The following is a 25439-nucleotide window of genomic DNA, read 5'->3' on the forward strand; positions in this document are numbered from 1 at the left end:
TATATATAATATAAATATAATATAAATGTAGTACATATATATGAGGAAATATAATGTGAGTACCGTGCATGGAGTGGACGATACTCACATTATATAATTATAAATATAGTATAATTATATACCAGTATATATAATTATAAATATAGTATATAATATACATATATAAGAAGAAATATAATGTGAGTATATATATATATACATATAATATACAAAATTCATTAGTGTTAATATATATATATATATATAAATAAATATAATGTATAAATATAGTATAATATATATAGATGAGGAAATATAATGTGAGATTCGTGTATAGAGTGTGTGAGTATTATGTATGGAGTGTGTGACTATAGTACATGTTTGTATAAAGGGATTATTAATTATGATTAACGACTATGTGCACTATATATAGTGTCCTTAATCTTGAGTCCTGAAATATGCACTATGCCAGAATAGCAAAACAACAGTGCTTAAAATTGTTATTCAACAATGCTTATTGAGCATTGTCTATGTGAATGCAGTGGAATATAGAGTTATATTCAACAACACTTTTGAGCGCGATATAAAATAAACACTTAACTGTGTTGTTAAATGTCTAATTCTAAATAATGCAAAATTTATTTCAGACATTAAATCAAACATGTCCAATTCTACCATATTTATTATAGATTTGACAATAAACATCATTCTGAAAACTTAATTCATAAACCATTGCATGAAATGATCTCCTTTAGTTTAAATCCATTAACCCAAAAGATTATATACAACAATGAAAGGGACAAAGATGATGAAGATGTAAAAGACAAATCTATGAATTTCTTCTCTCCCTTAACTGAAGAAATACGAAGAAAAAAATACATAGTTTATATTCAATATAATAAGAATCAAATTAAAATTTACATAGAAAATATGGATGAAAAATAATTGTCAAATGCAACAAATACATATAGAGATTGCAAGTTTGGTAAATCACCAACAGCTCCACATAGCTTCAACCTTGACATTTCCTATATTATAAAATAGGCAATTAATGTAGATATAAATGCAAGCAACAAGAGTAAATCAAAGAAAAATAAACAAGATAATGATTCACCTTGTATTCGAAAATAGAAACCAAAATCTAATAACTTGTTTAAAGAGATAAATTAAGAGGAGAATAAGAGTAAGAGAAATAGAATAATGTATAATAAGTATATTATTGTGTGTGAGGTTTTGTTTTTAAATCTGCAAAGATTCGCGCTCACTAAGCTTTTTGAATATGTGATTTTTAAAAATGCTTGTTGTAATGAGCGTTGTTGATATGTCACCTTTGATAGCACTTTGACAATACTTATTTAAGCAAACATTGTTAAATAGATTCAAATCAATATTGCTTGCTTAAAAAAGTACTATTAAATATCAAAATTCTTTAAAATTCTTTAGTTATAATATTAGGTTCAACTTTTGATAATGGAATGACAAATAACATAATTTACTTACCAAATATGAGTTTTTGTTGTGTCAAATTACATATCTTAATATTCTATTTTAATAATATTGGTTGGTGATTTAAAATATATTTTTTGAAGTAATAAACAATTGTATTTTTCATATATGTATGACTAAGTTTGGTTATATATGAAAAACTAGCATATGAGTTTTTGTTAACAATTTGGATTATTTTTGTGTAATATATACTCAGCTTATATCTTTCAAAATAAAATTATACAATTTCATAAATAAACTAAAAAAACGTTTTTTTAACCTATAACTTTTTATAGCGCTTATTAAAGCAAGTGTAGTTAAATGGGTGACTTTTAACAACTCTTATTATAATGAGTGTTGTTGATATGTCACTTTTAAGAGCACTTATTTAAGCAAGCGATGTTAAATATATACAAATAAACATAGTTTGCTTAAAAAAAATGTTTTGAATATCTTAGGCAAACATACAGTATCATTTCTTGAAGAGAGTGTTGTTAAAGTTATATCCACTTATCAAGTTTAACTGTGCTTGTCTAAAAGAGTGTTTTTAATTATCTTCAGTATTATATTTAATAGCGTAGTGCTAGAAAGAGTTGTTAAAGGACCGTTGTTAAATGCGAATTCTGACTTAATGATGTGTGAAATAACTCTTGATAACATCTTATTGGCATCATGTCACGTAATCCATTTCCCTATCCATTATGTCTATTTTAATGTTGTATCTAGAAAATAATACTTATCTTCTCTATTATTAGTATACTACAGCTTTCTAAATTTCTAGAACATTATTCATCCCCTTTTCACAAATTAAGTTCATAGCTCTAGTAATTGTAGCGATATAGTATAGAAGAAAGAGATCACGTGGAAAGAACGTGCATATATGAGGAGCTATTAATTATTATACAATAAAACATGTAGGTTTTATGTTTTTAACGCATGAAAGATCGACATGCTAAACAGTATAGCTGGGCTGCAATAAGGGGGTGAATGAAGAAATGTTTACTGAGAATTTGCCAGAAGATCTCCAATGAGACATAAGACACCATCTCTTCAATTTTGTTACAAAAGTATGCACTAAAATGTTTGCGGCATAAATGATTAGTTATAATTACATAATTTATCACGATGCACGATTCTCCATTGATGTTATGTTTTCCATTGGTCTTTACTAGATTGTAACCAATTAGAATTAAATAGAGTTAAATGTGTAAACCATTTAAAAGGCAAAGTTTTATGCTTCTTCATAAACTAAAACTAGGATACTTCATAAGCCAGAGTGCATGAAAAAACCATGAAAGTTGTCTGCATTGTTGATTTGATTTGATTTTATGGCTTTGAATCAATTTGTAGTAATACTTATGACTCTTAATCATCAACAGGTTAGAATTTTTGTGCTAATGGATGAACCTATCTTAGATGTCATATGTGAGAGACTAAGTATTAAACATGTTAAGGATAGAGCACAATGCGGAAGCACATGATTGAATCAATTGAGAAAAAAAAGAGAAGCAAGTAAAGGATAAAGAAAATAACACACAAGATTTAACGTGGAAAAACCCCTCAGTGTGAGAGGGAAAAAAACCACGGGCGAAGAGCAAAATTCCACTATGTAAAAAGGAAGAGTACAAGAAATCCTCTTATAATGACGAGGACAAATGACAATATTTTTTCTCACAAATACTCTATTAAATGGAACAAGAATTCTCACCAAGAATGCACTCACAATATATGTGTAAATGAAAGAGATGTTGTGTGTTGTGAAGATGATTTTGAAGCTCTCTATATGTGTCCTTTTATAGGCAAGCAAAGTCTTGGTATCTTGGATATGAAGCATTGGATGCTTGGAAACAAAGCCATAAAAGTGACATAAAATGCCATTAAAGAGAGCCATAAAATAGTCATAAAATTCTTTCAAGGCATAGAAATGAGAGACATCTAACAAAACATGGTATCTCATCTTGGTTAAGTAAAATGCAAGGAGAAAGAATGATGAACAAAAGATTGAATAATACTTCCGAATTGATTGAATTGAATTAGTGAATAATACAAGAGGAATTACAACTATTTTTAGGAACTTAAGTTAGTTAGGATAACTAACTTAACAACCAGTTCCAAACTGTTATGCTAAAAAGGGAAACTAATGAGATGTGCTTTTTATAAAAGCAGGCCATAAAATGCAATACTAAGAAAATTTAAGTAAAGTGAAAAACGAGTGTGAGGCATTATTTCAGCTTTCCTTTTAGTGTCACCTTCTTCATTCCCTTTGGATTGGATAATGGCATGAGGATTTCCTTCCTTGGATTCTAACAGGCCCCCACAAGTTGGGATGTGGATGTTCAACATCCCAAGCTTGGAGAATAAGTGATGGAACATTCGAGGAGATAATGTCTTGGTTAGCAGGTCTACTATTTATGAACCAGTAGGAATGGGCAGTAGATGCAACAAGTCAACTTGAATCTTCTCTTTGACTGAATGACAACCAACTTCTATGTGTTTTGTTCTTTCATGAAATACAGGATTTACAACTATATAGATTGTTGATTGGTTGTCACAATAGAGAATAATTGGTTGAGGATGAGGAATATGCAAGTATTGTAATAGATATAGTAGTCATTGAACCTCATAAGGAAACAAAGAACATAATCACTATCTCTATATCCCTTAATTGTGGGAATTAAAATGCAGGTGCATTTATGTATACATGTGCATGACGAAATTGGTCTAAAATTATCCAATTCCTTCCATAGGCCCTATACATGATTATAATAGGCTCTTATGCTAAGATTACATTGTCTGTAAGTATATATCTATGCAAGGAGTTCTGAAATGCGGAAAACGTCTCCTTGGTAGTATCTTTCATGCAAGTCTTCCCATATTTCCAAGGTTGTCTCCATCCACAAGATGCTTTGGGCAATTGAGGCATCAATGGACTGTATTAACCAAGATACAACCAAAGTGTTACACCTGTCCCAGTAGATGAAGGTTGGGTCATCAGTGGAAGCTTATTCATTGACTTTAGGGACATAGCCATGGCGCGGGACCAAGAATGGTAGTTGTCACCATTGAGAATTTTAGAAACAATGTTGGCTCCAGGGTTTTCATTATGATTCATGAAGAAGGGTGAAGACGGATCTTGGAGGGGATTGATGTGTTCAATTGCTTGGCTTTCCATTGCAAGCCAGGATGTGCTAATGACTCAAGACGATCAACAACAAAGAAACAGAAAAGGCAAGTAAATGAAGAAGAGTTATTGTAGTGAAAGTAAAGTTTAGAAAAGGAAAGGTATTACCTAGAGTTTAATTCTGATACCATGTTCCTTCCTTGGATTCTAACACTAAGACAAAAGACATACATAAAAGGTAGTACAATTTTGCATCGGGGTGGTTTGATAAAGAAGATGGTCTTTGTTGTGCATGGAAAATTGGAAAGCATCAGAGAAGATGGAATTGGAGTTCCCTTAATGGAAGGAGATGCTTGCAATGAATAATTTCTGACTTGGTATCTTGAATATGTTATGAATTCCTAATGATTGGTGAAATATCAATCCTATGATCTTGAATCTCATGATTCTCACACACATATATGAAACAAAGGGTGCATTGTCATACCTGGATCCATGTTCCTAGATGTACTCTTATGATCTGTGTTTTCTGATATGGATTTTGGTATGATGGTCTTCCTCAACCAAATCCTTGATTCCTCTTGGGACTTGCGTTTTCCCTCTGACAGGGAGAAGAGAAAACTGAATTTGATTTGGTGTGTTGGAAACCATAACCTTCCTTATGCGTTAACTTATAGGGTTCTCATTATCCCCTATAAGTTAACCTGATGGGTATCCACTCATTAAGCTCATATCCGTTATCAGCTTTTAGAAATCTAAGGGGTGCTAGTAATTTGATCACTTATAATGTAACCCCGGAAATAAATAGTTGATATCATTGTATCAAATATATGATGTCCACCTTAATTAGAAATTATAAATTTTTAACAATCTCTCACTGCTTCATATCTTCCTAAAACAATTAAATCATAGGTTCATTAGGCGCGCATTCATATGTTATTTACATTTAGACTTCTCCTTAATACAATCTGGTTCATCTCATATATCAACTATGGAACCACCGCAACTTTCATCACATTTAAGTGTGACTCGACCACGATGATCACCATATTAATATACTCAATAACATAGATCAAATATGGATGAGTGACATGGAAATTTCATGCAATGTGATCTCAAACATGTCTATTTCCAACTGGTCCTTCTTTATTCTTTAGTGAGATCAATCCAAACTCCTTAATTGCAACACAATAGTTACAATACAAAAGTTCAAAATAGAATAATAAACCATCAATTTTATTATAAAATAAAACAATAAACCATCAACTTTATTATGCATAAAACTATATATGACATCCAAAGTAAGTTATAAAACATATAGACTCTCACTGAACTAAGGTATCCAAAGGAGCAATACTCATATAAGCAATATGCTCATGAAAGACTTTAGGTACCAAACTCTTACCCAGTGGACTAGCTAGCATAAAATTTGTCCATATATGTTCTATGAAAATTTGTCTATTTTGAACACTTTATTTAATAACCAGAAACTTGATGTCAATAAAATTTGATTTCCATGGTATGATGTTTCAAAACAAACCATGAAATCCACAACCATGGTTGAATGAGCTATGATCATCTGTTTAGCAGACTTCCAAGAGATAGCACCTTCAGCCAAGATAAACATATATCCATAGGTGGAGTGTTTGTTATCTAGACACCCAAAAATCGGAGTCAGAGTACCCAATGATATCTAAATTTTTAGACATCCGATAAGTGAACATGTACTCATTTGTTCTACTTAAGTAACGCATAACACGTTTGACTACCTTAAAGTGATGCATTGCAGGATTGCTCAAATATCTTTTTAACAACTTTGGATTATCATTCTGTAAAGATCAATTGAAATTCTATGAGTTCACGAAAAGATAAGAAAACCTAGAATCAATATAAGGTAATGATTTGACAAAAAAATAATAAAGCGATGATTACCCGATTCGGAATCACCGTAACCCATAGGAGAAAGGTTGATCCGTCGTGAACCACCCGATTCAAATTTGAGGTAATGGCTTTGAGGCCACAGCGTAGCCGACGAAACCTTAGGGGGTCGACACCATCGTCTTCCCCCACCAACTTAAAGTCGACATCGAAGAGGATGAAAGAGGAGTTGGGGATTTCAATTCCCCTAGACGTGAGAGAATGAAGAAGAAAGAGGAGTAGAGGAGAAGATAACCACCGCGAACCACCAACAGATTTGGAGAACAAGACATAAGCCTGGAGTTGCGCCACCGACAAGGCATAACCCGCCACCACCTCCTTTGGAAGCTGAAGCCGTGGCCATTGGAGGAGGAATTGGGGATTAGGGATTTGAATTCCCTTTTCCCATCACAATTGGATTGCTCTGCATAAATAGGGTAACCCCTTTTACCTGATTTCATCCATTTTATCTAATAATTTGTTTGCACCTTCATCTTTTATTTCTATTCATTTGTTCCAGCATCAATAGTTTGTGTGGCTTAAGTAAAATGAAAAATGACTAGTAAGTTTTATATATCATGACTAAGCACAAAAAATATCTTATGATTATTAAACAATGGTATACTCTAATCTAAACTACACTAATATTTGTCTTAATAAAGATTATTTTACCATGTGTATGAATATTATGGAATTTTTATAGTAAGGTTATGGTTCGAGTTGTCTCTAACTTCTCTGAGAATGAGGAGAAGGTCTACGACCAACATCGTCTCTGAGCTATTTTTTTTATCGACAATTGTTAGTATGTTAGTTGTTAGTATGTTAGTATTTTATTGTGGGTGAGACTCGAACTCTCAACCTCCTAAGCCCTACCATCTAACCACCTTATAACTCCTTTTTTTGTTGATGGTAGGACTCGAACCTACAACCTCCTGCACTTCATTCCTTACGACCACCCTCGCCACTAAGCTATTAATTTCGTATAAAAAATATAATTAGAAACTATTTTACCAAATAAATTTTATGGGATTTTTATAGTAAGGTTATGGTTCGAGTTGTCTCTAACTTCTCCGAAAATGAGAAGAACGCCGTCTCTAAACTATTAATTCCATATATATATAATTAATAAACTATTTTATCACTAAATGTTATATGTATAAATAATTAGAAACTATTTTACCAAATAAATTTTATGAGATTTTTATAGTGAGGTTATGGTTCAAGTCATCTCCAACTCCCCTGAAAATGAGGAGAAGGTCTACGATCAATACCGCTTCTAAACTATTAGTCTCATTGAATCGAAATAATTATATATTTTAAAAAAATCAAATTAATCAATTCAATAAATCAATACTTCCAAACCTATCGGTATTTTCCAAATCACTAACCATCAACCAAAGTAGCTAACCAATTTTCGAACTATAACTACGTAGTCTTGATTTCCCTATTGCACCCGGGGATACGTAGGAGCAAGATAACCTCTTGTCAGATGCAAATATAAAAATAAAAATATTTTGTTTTACTAATTGAATTTTAAATGAATAATTTTTAAGGGTATAAAAATCTGTCTGATTAGCGAGGGTACCGTTTTAATATGGGCGGATGGGGTGCTAATACCTTCCCCGATCCGTAATCGACTACCGAATTCAGAATCTCTATTCAAAGACCATTTTTATCCAATTTGGGCATAAACTAAGAGTTTTCTACGTTTTAACCGTAAAAAATATAGTGGCGACACCAAATCAATTGGAAGAGGTAAAAATCGAGTTCTCCTCTTCCTAAGTCACAGAGCCGGTCTTCCAACCGAAAATCGGGTCGCGACATTGTGGTTGTTATCCATGAAGGAATACCACTCGAGAAACTAAAACGAGTATGGATCAAAAACAGCGATGGTATTCGATCTGGTGGCCCAAATGGTTGAGAGTGTCTTGGACACTGGCCCACCCACGTCTGAGCAAGCCAGTCACGCCTGGGCAAGCCAAACACGCCTGGCCACTGGACCAGCCACGCCTGGTTGAGCCAGACATGCTTGGCCACTAGACCAGCCACACCAGACATTCCAGTAATTAATTGGTGGTTATGCCTTAATACATTGGTTATAAAAAAACAATAAAAGAGACAAAAAAAACGTTCATCATAATTCCCAACGAAAATAGAAGAAGACAACGGTGTTACATTTGCCATCAACCGGTTACACAAATTTATAATAAGAAGCGTTTGCAAATGAAAAGTTACAAAAAATGAAATTAACTATGATGAATTTAAGTCACCATCATTCCATATTTCTCTTCAATGTTCTACTCCAACCCAATGCTTTCACGCACAAAAAGATTTGCTTTGACTATGACATAGCTTTATCACCTGCAAAAGAAATAGTGTTGGTTATTCAGAACAAATGCCAAGTAAAATCTGATGATTGGTCATCAAAAGAAGACAGCTAAAGGCAATTACATTTCAATCAATAGCAATAAGGAGCATATTAAATCAGTGATAGAAATCAGGCACAACATTTGGCAACTGAAACAGTGTAGAAATTCCAAAAAATGCAAACCAGAAGGCATATTGAATTCAGATACAAAATCAACTTAATTGCAACAATAAAGGACAATAAGAGAGCATATATAGAGATATCAAGTGCACACAAAAATATATACCAGATTAGACATACACAATAATAGCAAGAGAGAGTCCAGAAACATACATTGCAACAGAGCAGAGTAAAACATAGAGAGTGAGAGGACATCCAGAGTTTGCATATCTTATACAACATACAGATAACAGAGATAGAGAAAAGAGAGCATCTAGGAGCAATGATTCAACAGACAAAAGGGAAAAGAGAACAAAGCATAATTATGTAAGTCACCCACCTTATTCATTCAAGTACTAACAAACAGAAATGAACATTATTCATTGCGAATAACATATCCTTATGCTCATATCAATAACATAAGTCTAGGGTTTAATCCATAACCATTTATCATGTATTCAAAGAACATAATTGGAATGGTTATGATAGTTCTATTATGAAGGAAACCATGAATTTTCTACCAGCTTAGTACTAACATATCAGCCATAACAAATCCAAAACTAAATAGTATAGCCCTTTGAACTTTAACATGTTCCTCACACATCTAATTGAAAATCACACAATGAGCACACCAAGTATCCGTAGCCACTGTTTTTTAAAAGAAATCATAAAAGTAAGGATGAGGAAGATGATTACCTCTCCTCCGAGCCATCACGCATAACACTGAAGGAAGTGGTCCCGGTTGATGCGGCATATGTCCTTAACACCCTTCAATCGGTTTCTATCCAATCATTAACGTCTCTGAATCTCCATCGTCGTTGCTGAAAAGGAGACAAATTTTCCCTACCATGGGCTAAGCGCCCTAGGGACAAATTTTCGTTCCCTAGCATGGGCTAAGCACCCTAGGGATAATTTTTCATTCACTACTATGGGCTCAACAACCTGGGGACAATTTTCATTCTTGTCGATGGGCTCATCGCCCTAGGGATATATTCTCTTCCATCTTAATAAGCTCACATCTTTATAATTTAACTCAGAGTTGGCCTTAATAGTATAATAGGTGTCAAATTCATCATGACTTTTTATTATACTATAACTAAGGTTATAGTTCCTCAAAATAGGGTATCATACCCAAAGGGCATTCAAAATGCATTAACACCAGTATATCAAGTTCATGCATGTCATTCACTCGCACATTTATCAAGATATACATCATCAAAACATTCATAAAAAATAAATCATTCATCCATTTATACATGCATAATTCAAAGATTCACAAAATTATACATCATTCCAAAAGTTATATCATTCACACATTGATCCACTCATATAATGAGTCAAAAGTCAAAAATATCATTCACACATTCATTTATACGTTTCAGAAAATTAAAAAGCAAAAAAATAAATTTTCATCAATCAAACATTCATCTATTCATTCATACAAAAATAATATGTCATCACACATTCATCTACATCTATCTATACTATATATAAAGCTAAAACATATTATAACTACCTACATAACATAATTCTTATTTATCTATTTTGCCCTTATAATTAATAATTATTACAATATTTTTGCATACAATAAAAAATATAAATGAAGGTTAGAGGAAGTTACATTCACTAAATATACCAAACTACCAATGCATTTTTTAATAATATCACAATTTATTTTTATATTTTTATCAAAAAATTATAATATCATATACGAAAAAAGTTATATAATTCTCTAAAATGAAATATATAAAAATTAAATATTTAATACTAAAAAGTAAAAATGTGTATGCATAAATTCAAAAAATATAAAAATTATTCAAATGTTGCATTTCTTGCACCAACATAACATGCATACACCACCACAAATTATCGTAAAAATAAATCAATTCATGAATCTTCATATGAATTCAAAAAGAAGGAAGATAATAACATGCATGCATATTCCATAAATAAAAAAATATATCATCTGTCATTCATACATCTCAATCATTCATGTACCTCACACATAAATCACTATCAAGGACACTCATGAGTTGAAAATTTGTTTTTAAAGGTGATATTATTGGACTCATCTGAGACGATCTAAGAAGGAAGGAAGATCTTGCTTCAGAGACTGCACAAGATAAACCAGTTGCTCATATTGGTACACCATCCTCAAGGACATATTTGCAAAATTCCTATCATATGGAAATCCCAGTTGTTGATGGTAAACCCAATCATTCGTCTCAATCCCGCAATGTTACAAATCCTCAAGATTGGGAGAAGATTAGGGCAATCGAAGAGAGAATTAAAGCTATTGAGGAAGCAAGTTCATATAGTTTGAAGGACGTTACAAGCATGTGTCTGGTCCCAAATGTGATACTGCCACTAAAGTTCAAGATGCCCGAATTTGAGAAATATCAAGGAACTTCTAGTCCTAAGGATTATCTCACCATGTATGCTAGGAAAATGACTCCTTATATCGAAGTGACAATCTTCTAATCGATATTTTCCAAGAGAAACTTATTGGAGCTGTCGTCACTTGGTACATGCATCTTGAATGTTCTCATATCAAATGTTTCGAGGATTTGTGTAACGCTTTCCTTAAATAATACAACTACAATATTGACTAAGATCATGTTAGGATGCTACTCAAGAAGATGTCCAAGAGAAATGATGAGACCTTAGGGAGTATGTCCAAATATGGGCGGGATTGGCCGCTCAGGTGAAGCCCAAGTTGTATGATGAAGAGAGTGTCTCAATATTTATTAATACTCTACAATCTTCCTTATTTGATATGATGGTTGGAAATGTCTATTCAGATTTTCGTCATTTGATAACTATAGGCGAGAGAATTGAGAATCACTCCAAAAATAACAAGATTAAGGAAAACTCAGCCAACAGGTTATTCCAAAGTGATCTTGCAAGTGAAGATATGGAAGAAGAAATCGCATTCACAAAGACCCTTAGTCAACCTCAAATGCCTTATTTACCACAACAATCATGTTATGTTTTTACAATGGTAAAGAAGGGCGGCCCCGGAAGCTAAAAAGGAAGAGTTTGTATGATCCAATCCCAATGTCATATTCTGAGTTATTGCCGCAACTTCTTCAAAGATCATTCCTGACTCTTATCCCCTCAAAGAAGCTCAAACCCCCATACCCACTAGGATTCAACTCAAACACTAGTTATGAATATCATATTGGGGCAATTGGTCACTTCACAGATGATTGTGATCAATTAAAAAGCAAAGTGCAATATCTGATTAACTCAAGACTGGTCTGCTTTCAAGGAAATGTCATGGTTTAAGAAATGCTTAAGTCACTCCAGATTGTCATCTTGGTACTAGCACAATGATGTAATACAACTCTATCGCCATCCCCAAAGATTTGAAGTCATAAATAGTGGGACACTCATGTCTCTTTTCATGAATAAGAATTTATTTTCTAATGTTCATCTTTTTAACAATTACATACTAATACATTGATCATAAAATCAATAAAAAATTGCACAAGTTTCAAAACAACAAAAAATAAAAATAAAAATATACTTTAGATGTCTCAAAACTGATTTTATCTTTAAACATTAACCAATGGCCAATAAATTACTGTCAGTTTCAATCCACTTTAGCTTTTCGGTTTCACTTTAATTTAAGAAATTAATTAGTGGTTTCACTTTTAATTCCAGTAATTAATTGGTGGTTCTGCTTTAATACATTGGTTATAAAAAAACAATAAAAGAGACAAAAAAAACGTTTATCATAATTCCCAATGAAAATAGAAGAAGACATTGGTGTTACATTTGCCATCAATCGGTTACTTAAATTTATAATAAGAAGCATTTGCAAATGAAAAGTTACAAAAATGAAATTAACTATGAAGAATTTAAGTTACCATCATTCCATATTTCTCTTCAATGTTCTACTCCAACCTAATGCTTTCATGCACAAAAGGATTTGCTTTGAAGAGGATGACATAGCTTTACCACCTGCAAAAGATATAGTGTTGGCTACTCAAAACAAATGTCAAGTAAAATCTGAAGATTGGTCATCAAAAGAAGATAGCTAAAGGCAGTTACATTTGAATCAATAGCAATAAGGAGCATATTAAATCAGTGATAGAAATCAGACATGACATTTGACAACTGAAACAGTATAGAAATTCCAAAAAATGCAAATCATAAGACATATGGAATTCAGTTACAGAATCAACTTAATTGGAGCAATAAAGGGAAATCAGAGAGCATATATAGAGATATCAAGTGCACACAAAAATATATACCAGATTATACATACACAGTGATAGCAAGAGAGAGTCCAAAAACATACATTGTAACATAGTAGAGTAAAACGCAGAGAGTGAGAGGGCATCCATAGTTCGCATATCTTACACAACATACAGAGTGAGCATTAGTTTTGTTGCTTCGTCAATCTCGCAAACAATTAAATTTCAATTACTTTTCAAAAACATATTTGAAATTAGATGCGATGCGAACATTAGTTTTACTGCTTCATCTATCTCGCAAACGATTAAATTTTAAGTATTTAAAAAATCTATGTGAGATTAGATATGCTGCGGACATTAGATTTTGCTGCTTCATCTATATCGCACAAGATTAAATTTTTAACTATTTTTAAATATCTATTTAAGATTTGGTGCGATGTGGACATTAGCTTTTACTGTTTCGCCTATCTTAAAGACGATAAAAATCAAATTATATTTTAACCAACCAATTTTCGAACCAGAACTACGTAGTCTTGATTTTCCTATTGCACTCAAGGATACGTAGGAGCAAGATAAACTCTTGTCAGACACAAAAATAAAAAATAAAATATTATGTTCCACTAATTATATTAAATGTTTAAATAATTTTTTTAAGGGTATAAAAGTACATCTGATTAGCGAGAGTATCGTTTTAATATGGGCGGATGAGGTGCTAATACCTTCCCCAATCTGTAATCGACTCTTGGGCTCAGAATTTTGTTTATAGACCATTATTATCCATTTCGGGCATAAATAGAGTTCTATGTTTCAACCGAAAAAAACGTAGCGGCGACAACAAATCAATCGGGAAAGGTAGAAATCGAGTTTGTCTCCCCTAAGTCGCAAGGCCGGTCTTCCAACTGAATATCGGGTCGCCTGGGCGAGACCCAATGGGTGATTTTGAACAGTTTTTTGTGGATTTTTCGCTTGGGCGAGAGCCCGGTAGAGAATTGAGTCTGTTTTGATGAGTTCGTCGCTTGATCGATAGTCTTTCGCTTGAGCGAGAGACATACCATATTTTTGACTGTTTTTATTGATTTATTGCTTAGGCAATAGCCCTAGCTTGGGTGTGAAGTGTATTTACACTTCGGAGATATCGTGGCTCATATGATGGAGTCTGGTGCCCAAATTGACAAACTTATACAAATACCTAGTCTTGAGAGAGAGTCTAGGTGGAATGAGTCCATTGTATTTCTGGATGAGGTATTCTGTTGGATCAGACAGTTCTCACAGCGCAAACTAGACGATCTCTGACAACCCCTCTTTGCAATCAGGATCAATGAGAGGGATGTCCTAAAAGTGTTTGATACGAAACCGTCCAGAAATAGACAGTTCTTTGGAACCGATTGATCATATATCATTGCGATGAATAATTTATTTTGGGTGCATTCAAATCGGCTTGTTATGGGACGTGTACTCTTAGTTCTTTCCAAATAGTATATTGGGGGGATATTGGTGTAAGAATGAATGAAATAAGAATAACATTCATACATTGAGATCGTGGATATTGATCCTCATGATCCGAGTTATAACATCATTCATCATTGTGCATTATATCTATGATATATATTGTGTATATTATGTGTGTTTGTCTCGATGTGATATTCCGTGTATTTTATGCCGTCAATGAATAATATTCATTAGATGTCTTACTCTCTTTTCTCTTCTTTCTGTTTGTCTTCGGTTCGCGTTCTCGTTCAGATGGACCGTACCGCGAGGATTCGGAGCTACCAATTCTCGATGTCCTTGTAGGGGACATGGAGCAGTAATGGACATTGATGCACCTACACATGCCCTTGTGCCTTAGAGTTAGAGATGGGTTGTTATGGCTCTACGATGCGCTTCCCTTTACAGTATGCGAACTTTGAGGCTTCTTTCACCTTACCTGCTCAAAGATTTGCACCTACTACACCACTCATTTAATATGTGATTCCTCACGAACCCACTACTGCTAGATCATCTACGAGGAGACAGAGTAGAGACGATGTGCCCAATTCCCCACTAGGAAAGAGAGCTACTAGACAGATGTTGCCCGATCTTCAGGCAGATGTGGGAGTGGGAAGTAAGTCACGGGGTACGTCCAATGACCTGGATGAGGAGGAGCTGAAAGCCAAAGAGGAAGACTATGCGGAGTTAGTATGTATAGAGGACTCCATTGAGGTGGTGGATCTCTCCTCCGATTTTGAGACGGAGAAGGACCCTAGTGAGTGTCCTAGTACACTCGCTAACATCGGAGCTAGTCACTAGTGTTCATTTTCATTTCTAGTTGCCCTTGAGGTGGGTATCTATGTAGGGTATTTTGGATGTTTTGAATAAACCAGATTATTGTATATATTTTCAGTTTGGACCATGACGTATTCCGCTTTAATTTTGTATAAACTTTTACAATTGTTTTAAATAAAGAATTATTCCACGATATATATTAAGTGGCTTTAGGTTACCATTACGTAACGATTGTTATCTTTTCCACAATTTAGGTTACTTAACATGATGTCCCGAAAAGGAATCAAATGTAAATGGAAGAATTTTACATTACAAAAAAAATTACACATTTTTTGGCAATATTGTTGGAGAAATTTTCGGGGTGTTACACCCCCGATAATTCGACAACAACAGATCCGCAAAACAGGCAAGAACAACCAGAGTACGTCCATTGTACCTGTTAGATGCTGGCCAATGGCAAGATGTCTTCTCAGCATGCCCTGAACTCTATAAATAGAAGAGATCACACGTGGAGTAATTAATTCCTCATTCCCTCATTTATTGCTACACTTATTGCTTCAAATTCTCTCTTATTTACTCTATTTATCTCTCTAGAATACTGAACTGACTTGATCGTCGGAGAACCTTTTCAGGTACCTCCCCCAATGGGTCGAGACGACATTTCAGCCATATCCCCTAATCCTTCACCTTCTACCGGGCACTCATCACCAACCACTCTACATCAGTTACTGACTATTATCTCTTAATACAAAAGAACATTGATCATCGGAGAACCTTTTCAGGTACCTCCCCTGGCGGGTCCAGACAATATTTCGGCCAAATCCCCGGATCCTTCACCTTCTACCAGGCACTCATCACCAACCATTTTACATCAGTTACCAACCATTCTCTCTTATTAGAAAAGAACATGAATCACATTATTGGAGATCCCTCTGATTTAGGTTGCATGGAGATATAAGAAGAAACGTCTAAGTCGTGTTAATACCTCACACTTAGATTAAACATTGAAGTCATATGTTGTAAAAAAATATTTTTTGATATTACTAAGGTTACTCTTTACTTTTTTGGGTAAGGAACTAATCTCTTTCGAAATTTATGGTTGTTTCTTCCAACACATGTTACTCCCAAAAATCAAACCATCAACATTGATATCCAATAAGTCTTTACATCACTATATCAATGTGTAATTAGTTATACTATAATATTTGATTAGCTACATCTCACCGGTTGCATTATAATAATATTTTATGTTCTGACATATATATTCCAACTTTTCATTTTTAGTAAATACTAATATTTAAAGTTTATCTTTCTTTTTTTATTCACTTCCCTTATATGCCTCCCTTATCATATCTCTTAATTTTTTTACCTTTTTACTTAAAAATGTGATCTGAAATATAATAATCATACTACTGCAGCTTCACTAATAAACACTTTATCATGCTTCCATATCAAAAGACCGTGGAGTCATTTAATTTGCATAACGTTGAATTGAAGACATTCATATCCTGAAATATGTACAAGGTAAGTATGTCTCAATTTGAAGCAAAATATATATTAGCACTCCAAATTTTGGTAGTAATTCGTGATATCAACAAAGTGAGGCTCCAATCACAAAATTTGATATTTGTGGAGGCATGCACGCCCCAACTTTGTTCATCTTATTTGAATAACCCAACATGTATGTAACTCATTAATAAGTTGATAATGTTTAGGGCTAACCGAGCAACTAAAATTATGATCATTCCGACCATGGCAAGAGGTCCTTCTAACTCATTAAACATATTCTCTGAACAAAATGATTTTATCATTTTATTCTCAATCAATCAAATATTAGTATATATATAATGTTGTTAAATTTAAAAAAGTAATTTAATATTTATTTGACACATGATTATCCAAATCTTATCATTGATAATAGATTAGACATAAGAAAATGAGATAGAATATATTAATTCAAGAAGTTCATATAAGTTTAAAGTGATTTGACATTTTTTTAAATAGTGAACTGTAGTTGTAAACGTGTAACAGTACACATTAGAAAGCCAAATCCCTTTAGTTTGTGTATAGAAAATAAGTCTGGACATCTTCTATACTAAAAAAATGTATCATTTTATTTTTTACTCCTTATAATTTATCAAAAAATATTTTTTATTCGATCATTACTTAGTCCAATAAAATAATAGGGAAATGTGTCCAGAAACAAAAATATTTCACTTTTTTTATTCCACCTATGCAAACCAAACGACTGTATAAGGCAAGTTCGCAACATCTTCTCACGTTTTCTCTGATTTTCCACCAAAACAAAAAAGAATGGCATTGAACATAACTCACCAGATCGGAAACCACGCCGCTACTCCGATTTCCTCAGATTCCACTTCCGGAGACTCCACGGCGATGGCTATCTCGGCCGCAGTTTGGAAATCTCCGTCGGAGTTTGATTCGGCAGATCTGTCGGTGGCGTGCCAGGCGTTCGCTACCCAAGCACCGGCGGCGAAGGCGGGGAGCGGAGTTCCGGTGTACGTGTTGATGCCGCTGGATAGCGTGACGATGGAGAATAAAGTGAATCGGAAGAAGGCGACGAGTGCGGCGTTGACGGCACTGAAGAGCGCCGAGGTGGAGGGAGTGATGATAAATGTGTGGTGGGGATTGGTGGAGAGAGAAGGTCCTAGAGAGTATAATTGGAGCAGTTACATGGAACTGATGGAAATGGCGAAGAAGCACGAGTTGAAGGTGCAGGCGATGATGTCGTTTCATCGATGTGGCGGTAACGTCGGTGATTCTTGCACGTTAGTGTTTCTTCCATCTCTTCTCTTCTTTACTACTACCTATGCTCATTGATTCATTCTGCTTCTTTCTAATAATAACATTGAAAATACTTAACTATATTGATTGATTTTTTATCAAAATAAATCTCATTAATGATTAATATGCAGTAGAAAAAGGAAAATTAATGAATCAAAGCTAATTTTGTAAAATTAGATTAACACATTTAGTCTCTATTTTGTTGGAGAGAATTAGCAAAGAAAGATAATGGAAAAAGAGAATTGAAGGAGAAAGATAATCTTTCTCTCATTTGGTAGGAGATAAAGAAAATAAAAGTGGTGGAACTCACCAACTTTTATACTATGTTGGTTTAGGAATGAAAAGTTAAGGAAAGAAAAGTTGAGGAAGGAAAAAATGAACAAGAGAAAATGAGTAGAAAATATGGTGATTTTTTAGTTGTTTGATATGGTAGAAAATGGAAGGAAAGTGGAGCGAAAAATATACTTATAATTAGAGAAAAATATATATGAATTTTATACATTGTCGTTATGTTATCTATCATTCATGTTTAACATCATTGACTTTTCCAAAAAATAATAGTAATACAAATTAATGTGGTAATATATTGAATGTGTATAAATCTTTACATTAACAATACATAGTTATTACACTCTTATAACTAATAATGAAAAAGACATAGACAAGAACATGAAGACATAAGTTCCACTATATTATTGTATTTGTTTGCTTTCTTCATTTCAATCTTTCAGCAAATGCGGAAAAGAAAACATAAAGGTATGTATCATATCTTCTTTTATCGTAATATAAAAAAGAATCAAAGCAATAAAACTAGCTTAAATTTTTTTAATACATCTAAAAAGTTTACAAGGATGTAAGAAATAAATTAATTATTTTAATAAAGTTATAATTTTTTTGATAAATAATAAAATTTTAATTTTTGTGGTAGATAATAAAGTTATAATTTGATTTACATTATATTTGGTTTAAGAGGAAAATGTATGAAATGAAACTTGAAGAAAAGAAACATAGTAAAAAATAGTGATTTTTTAATTATATGATATGAAAGAAAGAAAAAATGTATATTAGTGAAAGAAAAAATGTTTAAACAACAAAATACAAACCTTATTAATATAAGTTAAGAGTCAATTTGATTTTCCCATTCATTTCCTCTCGAGAGGAAAAGCTTTTAGTGGGTCCCAAGCTATTTTTTCTTTCCTTCCTTTGTTTTCTTTGCAACCAAATGATGAAAAATAAACGTTTCTTCTCGTTTTCTCTCCTCATCTCGAGAAATAAAGGGTAAAGGGAAGAGTTTTTTTTTTAAATTTCTAATAGTGCCCTTAACTTTATCGAATCCTCACTATTATTTAAAGAGTAGTATGGTTTTTTAGTTAAAAAATATATTTTCTTTTCTTCTAATTCTTTCATATTTCTTTCTTACCAAACAACATTTACAATCAGCTAATTTTTTTCATTTTTTTCTTTCCACTCATACTCTTTCTCAATTTTCTTCTCTAAACCATCGAAAGCAATGAATTTAGCCATGTTAACCAGCTATATTACCTAATGAATCCAAAAATTGGTTGTAGTACTTTTATTTAGTTTTTATATTGTTAAATTATTGTTTTGGGTTAATTATCTATGTTCATTTACTGTTCAATATAAAGTGACTTTGAAATTTGATTTGGCTTCCAAAAAAACAAGTGTTAAATTTTAGTATTATATTGGTTTCAATCCAAAATTATTTTGATAACTATTTCATACTTATATGGATGATACTACTTTTTTATTTCTTACAAACTACGGTAGCTATGTACGAAAATAAAATAAACTAGATTAGCTAGCTCATCTTTTATGATGAATGACTGTGCGCGATTGGATTACAGCTTGTTAAACACCCCTTTAATAAGAGATTCTCGGATGAACACTTATCGAAATAAGCAGAAATATACTTATAAAAAGATTGGTGATTTATTTTATAAGCTCTTCTAGGTAAATACTCAAATAAGGGAATGCCTTTCTTGAGAATCATAAGATAAGATTATAGATTTACATTTTTTTCATTCATATGAATTTTGGTTTTAATTGTCTTTTTATATGAATTCTTGCAATTAAAAATAACCAGAATTTAAATGAAAGAAATATCTGTAATTGTCTTTTGGGGTTCATATTAATTTTCAACGAAATATTTTTATTTTTTAATTATTATTTTAAGTTTAGCACAAATTTTAATGAGTTTAGAAGTAATGATTAAATTTTTTAAATAATATCAGTACACCATTCAGGAAGTCAAACACTGAGGTGTTATGCACAACCCATTATAGTATAGTGATTATTAAAGGAGGCGTGTTGAGAATGGCATAGCCAGTTTTACTTCATTTAATTTAATATTTATGGATTATCATTGGAAAATTTTATATACTACTACTACATCACATATCTTTCATTTCTATTATTTTTTTCTTTTCTTATAAACTAAGTGATATTAAACATGTTCATAAATAATACAGTATCAATGTTTAAAATTTATACAATGTCTATGTATACATTTTTTTAGTTTTAAACATCATTAAATAAAATACAAGAGAATATGGTTATAAATATTATATTGGTTGGTTTAACGGATACATTGGTTAATTAGTTGCCATATCAGGATAATATAAGGATAATATAATAGGAGTGAAAAATCTAACACTATCATTATACATATTTATACGTATACACTACATCATATTTATTTATTTGGACTACTTTTTTTGAAAAGTCAACTATGATTAAATATTAATGATAAATAATATAATGACAATGAAAAACTTATACACTATCAATGCATACATTTTCTCTCATATAATTGTATCAAAATATAATTAAAGGGAACACATCCTCTGTTTTATAAAGTGTGTCATTTTTATGTTACTTAATGTGATTGATCAGAAAAAAAAATACTTGATTATTAAATTTCCATCTTTAATATTAATTTTTCAACTAATCATATTAAGTGGTACATGAAATTGTATTCCCATAATTAAATCACTCAAAATTGTTCAAATCATATCGTATATGTTAAAATTGGTTTGCTTATAAAAAATTCATATTTTTCAAATCTTGAACTTTTTGTAACATCAACGGTCAATAAGTCATTTTATTAATTAAGTTATATATTATATTTGTAAATTTATTTTAATATATGATTTAATAAGTGAATCATTCTTTGAATTATTTTATTACTATGATATTCAATACAATATTAATAATACATGGAAAAAAGGTCGTGGTTTCGATTGATTAATGCCGGCATCGCTATAAAAAAAAGTGTAGTAGCTAACTAGCTATGCCTTTATCTACGCTGTGGTTAGTGGACCCAATATCTTAATTTATTTTATGCAGGTAGACAAGATGAAATTTCTATTGATCTTAGGATTTTTTAATTAATAATATGGTAGATAATTGTGTTTGTGTCACATGATCAACCGCGTTAGAGCACATGCAATTGAATTTAGATAATTTTATTATATGTTTATATAAGAGACACACACAAGTGTTTGTATGAGAGAGAAATAGTCTTGTCCATTATATCAACATACTAAAGATTAAATTGTAAATATTTTATTAAATTCATTAGAATTTCCAATTATTTATAATGTGTAATTTATATGTTATAAATGTCTAGCAGTTTATAGAAGAAACATTATTTACATTGAAATAGTTATAATTTACATAAATATGAAATTATAAATTATAAAGAGTAAAATAGGTAAAACATAAATTACATCATATGTTGTTATTTTGTGTTTTTCATTTATTAAGTAGTATAGAAATATAGATATTATTTATAGATCTTGCCACATATTGTAGTATAACACTATGTTTGATTAATACGTCATCCATCATTCATTTGTATTAATTTTATATTTAAAAGTCGATGATAATTAAAAGATAAATGTTTGATAACTTAGTGACAGTATAAAAAACTTTTATAGTTCGGGTGTATACGTTTTTCTCTAACAATAAATGACCAATTTATTGATTTCTTCTTGTGTGCAGGATTCCCTTGCCCAGATGGGTTGGTGAAGAGATTGATAATGATCCTGATCTTGCATATACTGATCAATGGGGAAGAAGAAACTATGAATATGTATCACTTGGTTGTGATACCTTGCCAGTACTCAAGGGCCGAACACCAGTTCAATGTTATGCTGATTTCATGAATGCTTTCAGAGACAATTTCAAACATCTTCTTGGTGAAACCATTGTGGTAAATATCAGTTGCCCAATTTTACATATTCCTTTTACTTTTGTTCAGTAGGGAGCTCCATGCTCTTTTATATCTTACTGTTGTTTGTTGCGATATAAAACTTCTTACCTGAACTTACATTAATGGATCAATTCAGGAAATCCAAGTTGGGATGGGACCAGCTGGTGAACTGCGTTACCCTTCATACCCAGAGCAAAGTGGGACATGGAGATTCCCAGGAATTGGTGCTTTCCAATGCTATGACGAGGTTTGCTTTTTACTCTGTTTCATACTCATTTTTTCTTTGTTTGATAACCCTCTTTACACCTACTTATAATAACATTGATCATGTAACCATTGTTTCCAAAGTTAAATACTTCATTAAATGGTTATAACTCATAAAGTAGGTGAAAATAAAGGTGCAGAACTGCGGATAGAAAGTGATATGAATTGATCATTTTCCTAATTATATAGACATGTTATTTAACTTTGTAATATTTCTGATTTTCTTTGCTTTACAATGGTGCAGTATATGTTGAGCAGCTTAAAAGCTTATGCAGAAGCTCAGGGTAAGCATGAATGGGGAAGCACAGGCCCTACTGATGCTGGCGAGTATAACAACTGGCCAGAAGACACTACATTTTTTCGCAGTGGAGGATGGGATAGCGAATATGGACAACTTTTCCTTACCTGGTACTCTCAAATGCTGTTAGATCATGGTGATAGGATTCTCACATCAGCCAATTCAATCTTCGACAACACCGGAGTTAAAATATCAGTGAAGATTGCAGGTATTCACTGGCACTATGGTACAGAGTCTCATGCACCAGAACTCACAGCTGGATATTACAACACCCGGTTTCGTGATGGCTACCTCCCAATTTCTGAAATGCTGGCACGCCACGGCGCTATTTTCAACCTCACATGCATTGAGATGCGTGATCATGAGCAGCGTCAAGATGCTCAATGTGCACCCGAGAAGCTTGTGAAGCAAGTGGCCTTAGCTACGCAGAAAGCACAGATCCCTCTTGCAGGTGAAAATGCGTTGCCGCTGTATGATGAGTATGCATATGAGCAGGTAATAAAGGCATCACAGTTGGATGTTGATGGTAACTCAGATGATAGGAAGATGTGTGCATTCACATACCGGAGGATGAATCTGCAGTTGTTTCAACCAGATAACTGGAAGAAGTTTGTGGCATTTGTGAAGAAGATCAAAGAAGGGAAAGGCACCTAGAAATGCTGGGAGCAGGTGGAGAGGGAAGCTGAACATTTTGTCCATGTTACCCAGCCTCTTGTGCAAGAGGCTGCAGCACTGATGCACTAAGAATTATTGGAACTTCCATTATGTTTCATAGCGCATAGAAAAAAGTCACAAGTAGGCCATGAAAGTTTTAGGGTAGCCTTGATTTGTGGCTGTGAAAGTGTATTACAATGTTGTATTAATTTGGATGTACTCTAATGTCATATTCCCTTATTTTAACATCATTAAACTGGTGAAGAAAAGATGTCATTATTTAATCTATTCCATAGTGTAAGGGCTATAGGATATTTCATTTTCTTATCTGGAAAAGAAAAATTGAATTGGAGATCATATTTATATTCGCCTATGAAGCACAGATATGTCGAATACTCTCACGTGTCGATATCCAATATGGATACGCTCAGATTCCTGACGGATATATATCTGACATGGATACGTTTAGATTCGTGAAGGATACGTATCCCTATAGCATCCAAAATAAAATAAAAAAATAAAAAATTAAAGATAAGTATCTGATATATTTTCAACAACAAAAATAATATGATACATTTTATTAATTTTATGATTTATTCTACTATATTTTTTAGTTTTGGTACTTGGTAGACAATGATTTACAATTTCCATTATATTTTTTACTTTGAATATTTTGAATTACACTTATAATTTTAATTATATTTTACACATGCATCTCTAAACGTATCGTATTTTATATTTTAAAAAATGTATATCAATGTATCAGATACATATTATATCTGACACATGTATCCGTATCTGCTCTCTATACTCCCATTTGTTTTGTTAATTTCACGGGTCTTTAAATCATTTGTTTCAACTGAGTCAAAGTCTTTCAAATCACTGAATGCTACTGATAGCATATCTTGATGCAGCAATTCACACCAATGATTTTAGCTTGTAGCAAAACAATCTTGAGTAGGATTGTTGAATTAACTTTCCATGTTAATTTATTAAGTTTCTCTACAAATATTTTAATGTCATTGGGGCGTTGAGATTGGGCTGTGGACTGCAATTGGGTTACAGCTTATATTGATACCATCCTATTTTTCTAGCTTTTTTTTTCCTTAAAAAATATCCATATTTTGGAAGTATATTTTTCGAAAGTAATTTCAAAAATAGCTTCTGAAGTTATAGTTTGGAGGATAGCTTCTGAAAGTATATTTCAAAAAGGATATTTTTGAAGGAAAAAATTGTTGATAAAGTTATAGTGTTTAGATAAGGAAAGAGAAAAATGAATTATAAAAAAAATATTTTGTATTGAGAATATTGTGGATGGTGTTATGATGATATTCCAACATAGTATATTATGGTATTTGGTTTGAGAGAAGCCTAGGCTTGTGATCTTTTTGTTACTTGGTTTTTCAATTGTTACATTAAAATTACCATATATCACCCTTCTAGCCTCCATAATTGGCATGTCCATTTTCTCTCCCTATGCTCTATATGTTATTGTTGATGCACAATTTTGCTAAAAACTCAATTCAATAGATTTTCAAATCATTTTGAATTCCAATTCAATCTTCTTCTTCCCCTTTTTATCTTGTTAGAGTACAAATTGTTCATCCATCACATTCTTTTTTACTATATTACATGATATGAGAGTCAACTATTTCCAATTGTTATGGGCCAAAAAATACCCTTGAGTTATT

At 32.4% G+C, this 25439-nt stretch overlaps 1 protein-coding gene and 1 long non-coding RNA gene across 2 annotated transcripts; both read left to right on the forward strand.

Moving 5' to 3' along the window:
- LOC109358156 lies at nucleotides 2449–2902 on the forward strand. The gene is made up of 2 exons (XR_002108919.1): nucleotides 2449–2531; nucleotides 2844–2902. It is a non-coding gene; the product is annotated as an uncharacterized LOC109358156 (long non-coding RNA).
- On the forward strand, nucleotides 17757–24031 carry LOC109357821 (beta-amylase 1, chloroplastic-like). Its single transcript, XM_019601878.1, has 4 exons — nucleotides 17757–18282; nucleotides 22322–22532; nucleotides 22669–22779; nucleotides 23041–24031. The coding sequence occupies exons 1-4, from the start codon at nucleotides 17807–17809 to the stop codon at nucleotides 23746–23748; spliced, it is 1506 nt and encodes a 501-aa protein (XP_019457423.1). The 5' UTR covers nucleotides 17757–17806; the 3' UTR covers nucleotides 23749–24031.

This window comes from Lupinus angustifolius, chromosome LG10, assembly GCF_001865875.1.
Source record: "Lupinus angustifolius cultivar Tanjil chromosome LG10, LupAngTanjil_v1.0, whole genome shotgun sequence".
NCBI lineage: Eukaryota > Viridiplantae > Streptophyta > Magnoliopsida > Fabales > Fabaceae > Lupinus > Lupinus angustifolius.

Bases quoted from the DNA above. Each gene is read 5' to 3' on its own strand.
- LOC109357821 (XM_019601878.1), top strand. From the start codon at position 17,807: ATGGCATTGAACATAACTCACCAGATCGGAAACCACGCCGCTACTCCG. The intron at 18,283-22,321 runs GTTAGTGTTTCT...TCTTGTGTGCAG, and splicing joins AACGTCGGTGATTCTTGCAC to GATTCCCTTGCCCAGATGGG. The intron at 22,780-23,040 runs GTTTGCTTTTTA...ACAATGGTGCAG, and splicing joins CTTTCCAATGCTATGACGAG to TATATGTTGAGCAGCTTAAA.